This window comes from Poeciliopsis prolifica, unplaced genomic scaffold (assembly GCF_027474105.1).
Source record: "Poeciliopsis prolifica strain line A6 unplaced genomic scaffold, Auburn_PproV2 SCAFFOLD096, whole genome shotgun sequence".
Taxonomy (NCBI): domain Eukaryota; kingdom Metazoa; phylum Chordata; class Actinopteri; order Cyprinodontiformes; family Poeciliidae; genus Poeciliopsis; species Poeciliopsis prolifica.
In genome coordinates, this window is record NW_026562471.1 from 490,093 (window position 1) to 501,534 (window position 11,442).

At 37.6% G+C, this 11,442-nt stretch overlaps 1 protein-coding gene across 3 annotated transcripts in view; it reads left to right on the forward strand.

Annotated features, from left to right (window-relative positions):
• Positions 1 to 10,270, forward strand: part of hace1 (HECT domain and ankyrin repeat containing E3 ubiquitin protein ligase 1) — a 34,282-nt gene extending 24,012 nt beyond the window's left edge. For 2 of the 3 annotated variants that reach the window (XM_055023151.1, XM_055023153.1), the window contains 4 exons: positions 339 to 437; positions 2,973 to 3,043; positions 3,116 to 3,229; positions 8,561 to 10,270. In XM_055023151.1, coding sequence (XP_054879126.1) covers positions 339 to 437; positions 2,973 to 3,043; positions 3,116 to 3,229; positions 8,561 to 8,663 — 387 coding nt within the window. In that variant the 3' untranslated portion in view covers positions 8,664 to 10,270. The remainder of the gene's footprint in view (positions 1 to 338; positions 438 to 2,972; positions 3,044 to 3,115; positions 3,230 to 8,560) is intronic. The other variant, XM_055023152.1, reaches the window with a different exon arrangement.
• The last annotated feature ends 1,172 nt before the right edge of the window (positions 10,271 to 11,442 follow it).

Genomic DNA, 11,442 nt, shown 5'->3' on the forward strand with positions numbered 1-11,442 from the left:
AGTCTCTTTGCCTCCTCATGGGTGTAAAATTGGTGCAAGTGACTTGATGCTTAAAGTTAAAAAACATGTCACAACATATTAGCAATGGATTAAAATATTGGAACAAAGTGGGAGGGACAGAGGGGACAGATACAGGTATAGGAAGATACAGAAAGTGTGGGAGCCCCAACTGTATCAAATTCAGGAGAAATAGAAAGTTAGCCTCTCTGAGATAAAACAGCCTCTAACCCAGGGCTGAGGCAGTGGCTGGCTATTTAGTGAATGATGACTATAAATTGTCCTTTAGGTGAGTGTAGTCCCCACAATATACAAAACTACGACTGTGTGTGTATCTACAGGAGCTCCTGCTATCAGGGATGCCAGAGATGGATGTGGAGGATTGGTGCAGAAACACTGAGTACACCAGCGGCTATGACCCTGAAGATCCTGTAATCCAGGTGGCCTGTTCTGTCCGCTCAGCTAACTTCACCATGCAGGCATGATCCTGCATGCATGATCATGCAGGCAGGCATGATCCTGCATGCGTTTCAGGAACAATTTCACGTAATGTTATTATTTGTTACAGAATTACCTTTTTGACTGACCTTCCAATGTTCAACATGATCATGCCAAAATCGATCAAAAATACTGTGATCATTGATAGAGGAAGCCATGGCTATCTTGTTGCATAAAATTCAATTTATAAACTACCATAATAAACAGATGAATATTTGGTTCCAGGCACTGATATTTCAAAAGCAGAAAAAATAAAAGCAAATATTGATTTTTACAGAGTCGCCCAACTGTTGTAGAAGATGTAAGATGTTCCTAGCCTTCTGTGTTTAAGACCTTTTAAAGGTTTTGTCTCAGTTTCCTGAAAATATAACTTTACAGCTTGGGTTGGACCACAGGTAACATTGAAGTCATGGTGACATTGGCTTCAGAGCTGGCCCAAGCCTCCATGGGGCCCTAAGTGGAATTTGGTTTTGGCCATCTATTTTTGCTAACAATGTGGTCTACTGGAATCAACAGATGATTAGATCATTCGCACACCTATTATAAACTTATTGCATCTCTGATGGTGCTGTTTACCGTATTTTCCGTACTATAAGTCGCTCTGGAGTATGAGTTCCACCAGCCATGAAGTACATAATAAAGAAGAAAAATACATATATAAGTCACACGTATAAGAAAGGTGGAAATTTATTTGATAAAATCCAACACCAAGAACAGGCATGTCATCTTGAAAGGCAATAAAAATAGAATAGAGACAACAACAGGCTGAATAATTGTACGGTATGCTAACATTACATGACACATGAACAACGAACTGAGAACGTGCCTGGTATGTTAACATAACATATTAAGAGTTATGCAGATAACTATAAAATAAATAACATGCTAACAAGTTTACCAAACCATCCATGTCTCTCCAAATCACTAAATGCAATGAAATCTTTGTCCTCAATGTCGCTTTTTAACAACTTCGCTAACTCCAAAGGTAGAATAACACAAGCCTAGAGCGCCCTCTTGCGGTTTAGTGTGAAAATAACATGTGATATGATATATATGATTTAAATTATGTAAAAAACTGCGACTAAAGTCCGGACAATACGGTCCATTATATCTTATGCATGTACAATATAGGATACATTTATCGGCCAGTCGATTTCTGGGAGCCAATTTCCTTTAGTTTGGGGGCTCATGATTGGCCAATGCTTATATGTGAGGCCCGTCTTATCCCCTAATATTATCTTGATCAACAAACTTTTATAAATCAGTCTCTGTCTTTTTCTTCAACTGACAGACCGACCAAGTCATGTCTGTATATAAACAGTTAACAATATTCAGCCCACTGTTGCCAACTCAGTGACTTTCTTGCAATATTTTTTCACATTTAAGGCAAAAAAAAATTAGTATCAGCCAAAATCAAAATTAGCAGCTCAGGTTATCAGTAACTGGGGATCAGCCAGAAAACTGCAATCATTGCAGGCATACACACATATTCATAATATTCTCTGATTAAATAAATTTCTCTTAAGCGTTACTCCAATAGCTAGAAATGGGAATGTGGACCAGTACCGGAACTGGATTGATTCTGACCCTTCAAATGATTTTAACAGACGTGTTATTAACTTAGAAGTTGATGTAAAATGGCAGCAAACAACATATTCCCCCCAAAAACAATTTTTTCTTTTTGTCCATAAAGCAATGATTTCTCCATACATTAACAAATATATATTATTGTAAAAATGTTGGAGAATCGGAAGGTGCAAAACTCTTGATGATATAAGTATAATATAATCGTATATTTATAAATATAAAAGGACTCGTCTCAATACTTGGAGACGAATCCCTTACTGCCAGCCACGACGGGTCGGGAGATTTATTATCACTTCTACCAGGGATGCATCAAGAGAAAATCATTGTTCCAAAAAGTCTTTCCCCAAAATATCCTCGTTCCTTATCATCAGCCCCTTTTTGTACTTCCCGTTATCCCATTGGTGTGTTTTGGGAAGTCTTGACTGACCACGTATTGCTTTTAGTTTTTACATCAACATTCTGGCAGCTCTTACACTGACTGTGTCTGGACCTTTTTAGACCAATCAACCTCGTGAACAATTGATCTGTTCCATCTCAGTCTTGCAAAACAAATCTAAACAGCTTACTTCCCAAATCATATTTTGGTCCAACTTTGTGCTTCGCACGCAAGGGAGGAAGGTTATCAGGTCATCACGACCCAGTTAGGTGTCAGAATCTTTCCGCAAAATAACTCCATAAAAAGTATTTCCGCGCTAACAAAAACAAATCACTTCATAATGAAAGTGTGTTTTTGTCGTTATGACATAGAAATGGTTACTAAAAAAATATATCAGCTTCACTGAGGGGGCCCTTAGTGGCCCTGGGGCCCTAAGTGGCTGCTTAGTTTGCTTTGCCTTTGGCTGGCTTCACTTCCTGTTTAGCAAGCAGCTGATCTTTCTCCATGTCTGCAGTGGTTTTGGAAGGTGGTGAGGAGTCTCACCCAGGAGGAACGTGTCTTATTGCTGCAGTTTGTCACTGGAAGGTTGGTCTGCTGTGGTTCTGATTACAGAATGTCGATTTTAGTCAAAAATAACATGTATATAATCTGAATCAGTTCCAGGGTTCCTCATGGTGGCTTTGCCTTTCTCATGGGTGGCAGTGGTTTGCAGAAGTTCACCATTGCTGCAGTGCCATATACCTCCAACTTGCTGCCTACTTCCAGCACCTGGTGAGTTATATTTTATTCACTCTTCCTCTATGCCATCATCAATATGCCAAAAGTCGAGAAAGTAAATTAGACCCCAGATGAGGGGAAGTGAGAGTGCGAACATATGAATCCACGCGCACGCAGGATGTCTCCTTTCGTTCGCTGTGTCCTGCTTCTGCTCATTCGAGCTTAAGGTTCTTGGCCGTCGGTGAGCGGATCCAGCCAGTCTTCAAACACAGGACATGATTAGCTCCATTCCCTGTTCATGTTTGATTGGGCAAAGAGGAAAATGAAGAAGGGGACTCGCTGAGTTAGGACAGCAGCATTGCAGACCATCAGGAGGCAAGTTGTACATATCTTGAATGCATATATTATTTAACTGAATATTGATTCAGTTAAATATTATGGTAACCTACTTTATTTACATGGCTGCCGGCAGCTTACTCTTGACGAAAGCTAGCTAGCAGACTAGCCTCTGACCTCCGAGATGCAGAGTTTGAAATGAAATGATTATGCTGTGTGTTTCTTATCATGATAGAGGGGGGACAAAACTGGGCCCTCCAACTATTAAGATACAGTCAGGAATGTATTTTTAAGTATACTTTTTGTAAACAAAAATTTAGGCCTGCTATTCTGGATCAGCTGCAGCTGTCTGATGGTTTAGGCAGACCTGTGAAGACTTACAGTAATCAACACGACTTAAAATGAACATATGATCTAGTTTTTCTTGATCTTTAGAAGGTTAAGCTCTAATGAATATATTTTGTCTTTCTGCCTTCCAAACCTGAATTTCTGAGGCACAAAAAATAGCTCGTCCCTCTAAGCTTTTTTTAATTATTATTTCTAAAGCACTCTGCAACTTAGTTGCTGTGTAGGTCAACGCGTCAATTATCAGGGTTTGTTTAGTGAGACACAACAGGAATTTAAGAAATATTATAACATATTAAATAATTCTTGTTTAATGAGGAACCATCTCTCCTATGCTTTCTCTTGTCTACAATCTCAGATCAACACAGCCCTGACTTTCAGCAGCAGCAGGAGCAGCTAGACTACCTTTGCTTTGCATTATCCCCTTCTGATGACTATGACAGAATAGAAAGAGCCTTTATTTTCCTGCAAATTGGAAATTTAAGGATGCTTTCATGCCTCTGTATTCAATTCTTGATAAAAATCTGTTGTGTTTTAAAATCTTATTCCATGAGCCCCTTTTTATATTTGATCATCTGATTCTCCTAACATCTTTGCACAGGCCTGCTGCACAGCAACAATGAAAACATCAACATTGTAATATATTGATATTTATGACGTGCTGGTTCAAGTTAGTGGTGTTACTAACTGCTTGCTTGCATGTAAGGTTGTGACGTTATGTTCTGTTGTCTTGGTTACCAGTAAACCAACCAAAGCATCCACACCGGTGTCATTTGATATACTTTAGATATCATGGTTTAACACTACAAAGCAACAAATCAGTTAAAAAATGCTTTATTGGTCCCAAAGGGAAATTATATGTAGTAGCTCATTACTTAGGGTTCTTCAGTTTGTAGCCAGGAAAGATCTTCTGTAGCAGTCTGTATTACATTACAACAAATCTGAAGAAGCCTCTGACTGGAGATGCTCTACTACTGAATAGCAGTTTCATCAAGAGGATGGACAGATTTCTCCATAATTTTCTTGTTTTTATGATCCCAAGTGGTCCCCAGAACAGAACCAGAACCAGCCTTGTTTATCAGGTTGTTGAGCCTTTTGATGTCCCTGGTTCTGATGCTGCTGCCCCAACAGATGACAGAAGAGGTGATGCTCTCAACAACAGACTGAAGATCTGCAGCATCTGCCTATCTTCCTCTTCTTATAGACACTGCACTATTGCGTCTCCAGTCCAGTCTGTTGTCCAGATAAACACCAACACCATTGATTCACCACCTCCACGTCTTCTCTCATGATGGAAATGAGTTTGATAATTCATCCTGTTTCTCCTGAAATCTATAATTATGTCCTCTAATTTGATCACATTTAAGAGAAGGTGATAGTTTCCATACCATGCCACAAAGCAGTCCATCAGCTCTCTGTACTCAACTTCTTTTCCATTTCTGATACTGTCAAATGAGCCTTTTTACTTTGTACTTTAATGTTTTTTCTATTTTATACTTGATTATCTAATCAGTTCTGCCAGTGATTACAATTTACAACACGTGGAAACATTAACATCTACAACTTGAAGAAAACTGAGTTACAACATTTCATTTCCCTTGTGGGATCAATAAAGTATATTCAACTTAATATTTCTAAATACAGAATATATAGCACAGAAATATCAACTTGGAGCTGAGCTCTTAATCTGTCAGTCTGGTCAAGGATAAACCTTCAAAATCATGAGGAAGACTTATCAGGAAAACTCACGGTCATTGCTGAAAGGTTGGAATTTAGGATCACAGAGGATCATGTGTAGCAGAAGACTGGCTGGATCCGCCCACCGAAGCCAAAAACATGAACCGCGAGCGAACCGAGACATGCTTTTCTGTTCTCCCGCATCTACATTCCACTGGCGGAACAATTCAGTGCAAGGGGTCTCTTTTATTTTCTTGACTTTTTGCATAATAATTTCTCTTTATTTTACCTTAATTTTTTTTACTTTAGTTGATTTAGAATTTTTCTGCAATATTTTAAACATTTGCCTTAACATTTCATTGTCTTGGTTTGCTTCTGGGTCACTAGGAACCCACTTACAAGTCTGGCCTGTTACTTGTTCTGTTCACTGAGCAAAGTGTGAAACTGCTCTTCTTTCAGTTGAACCTGGTATACAACAAAGATCGGTACAGCGGTTGACTTATGTAAAAATTAACATTGATTAAAGGGGAATATTATGTATTTTTCAAGCACATTAGTGCCTTTTTTGCACTATCAAATAACAATGTTGTCTTCCATTATAAAATTAGTATATGCATCAAACATGACTGAAAAATAATTTGACGCCGGGCTGCACAGTGGCACAGCTGGTAGCTCTGTTGCCTTGCAGCTCGCCAGGCCTGGGGGAAAACTGGAATGTAAGGGTTTACATCTGTGGTGATTGTAATTTTTAATTGTGATGTCCCAGTTTTTTGCCTTCAGCTAATTTATTCCAAGTCTCATCAAATACAGAATCTCAATCAGATCCTTTATAATACATTTAACAGAACACTGAGGCTGTCTGAGTCAAATGAAGATTTTTTGTTTTGGCGCAACAGTTTGGGTTACAAAAAATTGCACAACATAAAAAGCAATATTTAGATTATTTTTAATCCAGAACGAGATCACCAGCAGCGTTGTGTACACATAGTGATGTGTAAAGCGCATGGAGTGGGTCTCTTCCACTGTCAGCAAATACTTCATAGATGTGGGGGGCTCATTGGCAGCTCTCACCACCCGTTGTAACTGCAGTACTATTGGGGCTTTACCACTTTGTCGCCAAAGTCTTCAATTATAAACCAGAGAAAGTTGCTACATTTGATTTGTGTTGCTTTTTTAGGAAACAAATTGTCAAAAAATTCATTGTGGAACTGCTAAACAAGGTCATGGATGTCAGTATCTCCACTGACATTCATGACCTTGTTACAATAATCAGGAATTCAGACCAAAGCATTGTAGTTCTACTTTATAGAGATCATAAGTGAAAATGAAGGATTTAAAAGTATGACATGTCCTCTTTAAAGCTTTCTTCAGTTTATGCTTCACAGTCCTCCTGTTCAGCAGGCCTGGGAAGTGAATCAATGCTTCCTACTTGTTCAGTGTCCTGGGTGGATTAAGCAATAAGTGGTCTAATGTCAGCAATATCAGCAGAATCCCATAAGTACTGTGCTGGGGAAAGACACAATACTTATCAGTCTGTTTTCAGTAGGCAGGAACTAAACGGCATCAAATGACTCACATAGATATTCATGGTTTCATTTTGTAAAATGACGCTAAAAACCTGATGCTTAAACCAAGCTCATTTACTGCTCCACCACTGTTTGCTACTTTTGCGGTTGGTCCTTCTGTTCTCTGCATGAGAAAATTCAACACAATGGAGAGACTCAGTGTTATAGAAAAAGGTCAGAGGTCACCCATCTCTCCTGAGCCATTAGACCAGTGGTGTCAAACTCCAGTCCTGGAGGGCCGGTGTCCTGCAACTTTCAGATGTGCCTCTGTTGCGCCACACCTGAAAAGAATAATTGGGTCATTAGCAAGGCTCTGGAGAACTGATCTACACAAAGGAGCAGGTCAGTAAGTCATTTCATTCCAGTATTTTGTACCTGAGATACATCTAATAACTTCAGGACAGCGGCCCTTGAGGACCGGAGTTTAACGTTTGTGCTTTAGACCCACTGAGCTTACATTGGTATTTTGGGTAAAGCCAGCACTTGTGGTAAAACTGAACATTTTGACTTGATTTAGTTTAAATGTCTTTAACTAAATGTCATAATGTCCTGGGGCACTTTGTGTTTCCGTCCTTCCTGACATGGTAACTAACACATCTGAATAATCTTGGAGGGAAGAGTTTCTGCCAGGCAAACACATCACAGTACATACACACAGGGACACAAAGGAGTTCAGCTTTAGGGAGAGAAAAACAGAGAATGTTTCAGAGAATTTGCAAAAAGAAAAAAATAAATTAGGGTTATATACCAACTTATGAAGAAAAACTTGAAGAAAAATTTCACTGCTTCAAAAACAAATTTAGTTTTCTTTTAATTCAGTAATAGAATAATAAAACAAAAGTATCTACAGTACAAAAAAGCCTAAATTTGTCCTAAACGGCAGTTAAGCCAATTTAACAATCTATTCCTGGGATAAACAAAATACTGAAGCAACTTATTAATAATTATTATTAAATAAGAACATAAGTAAGAATTAGTATGGGAGAGGTTTTAAGTGCAGCATCTGCAACTATTACCTATCCTCAAGTAAAATAAGATTAAGTCACAAACACTGAAGTCATCCTACATGTTTTGCATTGATTCTTATGCAAAAAGAATCAAATATTTTTGCATGTGGTTTCTAAATCTAATTAGTTTATAACTCAATAAAATTGGATGTGGAAGAATATCGTTTCCACTAATCTGACACCCATGAAATACCTTTAAACTTGATGCTCAGCTGAAGACATGTGTCATATCTGCCCTGCTTGTTGGCTGATCAAACACCTCCAAGAACAGGGAGGGGTTTCAGTTTGGTCGACAGAGGATCTTCATCATCATTGTCATCATCATAATAGTAAATCAAACAGCTCTTTTTAAAACACCCAAAGATGTCTGGGAGTGATTGACAATCCATAGCTTCACTACACCTGTTACCATGACAACCAACCTGCTAACTGTCCGTTTTTTCTTTATTTTTTAGCATCAACATGCTGAAACTGCCAGAGTATCCGAACCAGGAGGTTCTCCAAGACCGACTGCTGGTAGCTCTGCACTGTGGGAGCTATGGATACACCATGGCCTGAACACTGTTGCTGTCAGGGCCTCCAGTTCTGCACAGTTGCTAATCTCAAACTGAAATAGAGGTGGTTGTTTTCATCATCAATAATATTATTATTTTTTTATATAATACGAGAAAAAACTGTTGAACCTCTGCACACTGATTCTGCATACTTTCAGTTGTTTGAGGTATTGCATCAGCAAAACGGTAATTCATGTAAATATTTCATCATATAATTTACTGGTCAATCAATGCTGTTTACATTTAAAGACTTTCTGCATACACTACCATTTTTGATTCCTCCAAAATGGTAGAAATCAATGGAATGCTGAACATTCCATATCAGAGGAGTATGAGGAGCTTTCTCATGTTCCAGCAGCTGATCAGTTTTATGTGCAATCATTTTATAATTATATATATATAAAACATCTGTAAGTTTTTGCACTGTGGTGTTATACTCTACTGTGGGCTCAATGTAAAGATGTTTGCAGGCAGAAGCAAACCACCACAAACTCCATGGAACTATTTCCTACCTGAAAAAGTCAGGCACTATACGACCAACTGGCACCAAAACCTCACGGAAAAGCTAATAATGTCATGTTCCTGATGTCAGTATTTCCAACTCATCTTTATTTATTGGTTTGCTTCTAATAAAACCCTCGTATTGATATGCTCATCACTGATCTTGAGTTCAGCTCCCATGTCAAGTGTTTGAAGAAATGAAAAGCTTGTCATGGAGGATGAGATCTGTTAGAGGAAATCAAAATGATACTGAACATTCTAGTTGTTCCACACAAAGAAATTAAATGCTTTTTTTTAACCGTATAACTGGCTGCGCTCTCCCACAGGAGGATTACTGGGACATTTTCATTCAGCTGCGTCTGTGGAGAATTAAACCGTTTCAGTCATTCTCCCAACAGCAATTTAAAAACCCAATACCACCTATAAAATCACATCAGCACCGACTGCTCTGATCAAACTCCATGTCTACAATAAAATTTGAAATGCCCACAAACATCCACCCATAAGCATAGAGTCATGTCAAGTTCTTGGTTTATCTCTGGTTGAAAATCTTGTGGCTGTTTTAAGGATTTCATTCCCTGTGCTGGAGAAGAACTGAACTGACCCGTGTTGTTGAGTTCAAAGTGTTTTCCATTTGTTGTCAGAGCTGCTGGACCTCTCCTATCATGTCATGCGATTGACTGTACAGACTCGGACTGCATTAGATGTTTTGCTATTGCCTTTGTCTGAAATGAAGACCAATATTCTAAGTAAAAGTCTTTTGTTTGTACTTGCCCAAACATTTGGCTTGCAGTGCCAAACAGTGAAACCTCTTCCATCTCTGCTTTTGTTGTTATTGGTGCAAAATCCTCTTAAATGTGGAGAGGATGTTGTGAATATGACACATCCTTGTTTTCTCTCTAAAGGGAATTAAGACATCTATTAATATACCGGTTCATGTGTTAGTGTTGTTTTCAGTTCTTGCCTGAAATGTTAATAGAAACTGAGGATATTGTAAAAGGGGTCTTTATAAATATTGTACTGTACATTTCTTCAGCAGAAAATTATGTATTTTACTTTGAAATACTTGTAATTAGATTTTCTGAAATAAAGGAAATGATTTGGCAACAACTCACTGAGGCAATAATTCAACAGAACAGCAGGAACAGATCATGTCTTTTTAAAAGGACACTTGGAAAGCAAAGAGATTTTCTCTCTTAGTCATTCCACTTTGGAGTTTATTTCATAATAAGATTTAGATTTTTGAACTTGAATATTGCGTAGCTCTGTGACAGTATTAGATGCAGAGGAAGGCAATGCTGGATTATCACTTACTAAATGTTTTCAGAGCATTAGTATATTGTTATATCTGGAAGGCCGATATGTCAAAGATTCAGATTATCCATCAGAGAAAAAAAGGAATCATCCAGACTTTATGCAGAGCTGTCTTTTTTTTCTTGAACTGAACAAAATTTCCTTGGTATATTGTAGAGTTAAAGAAAATAAGTTTTATGTAACTGAGCATAGCATAGAGAAATTATTACATTTATTTTTAAATAATCACATTTCCTGAATAGTTGAAAGAAGTGAAATGACTTTCTATTTCAGCCACAACTTTGATCATTATTCCCTTGCATCTAATAAACACATAATATTTAAGATTACACTTAAAAAACTTTTATAAGGTACAAATGTAGGCTCACAAATATATTTTTCATACATGTTTCAATCTGACAATGCATTCTAATTTACTGGATACAACTATGATATACAATATAACTTTCATCCATTTTTCAAATAAATTCATTCAACTGACTTATTGTAACTTTAATCAGTTTCTAATTTTAAATGTAAGAGTTATATAATATTAATCAGTTGCAGGTTTATGATGTTTTTTTTTTAATAAGTATATTTATTAGTTTTCAATGTTTTGACAAATGAACAAATACAATACAAGAACAAAAGAACAGTCCAGCTCTTACAGTTGCATACAAAAAGAGGAAAGAAAAAGGAAACACAGCAATAATAGCAGTGTAATACAAATGGTCCACACCAAAGCATTTCAGATGTTTGCAATTCAGTCCCCCTCAAATTACAAATCCTCTCCAGAAAGATGCAGAAATTTCAAATCCTACATAGGATATAAAAGGCTCCGAAACTTTATGAAAGTTGTCTTCTTTATCGTGCAGTTTGCTCGTTAAGTAATCCAAGGATATATAACCCAGTACTGTATTTAGCCATTGTGATTTACTTGGTGCTTTGTCAGAAATCCAGTTCAGTATCACACATTTTCTTGCACAAAA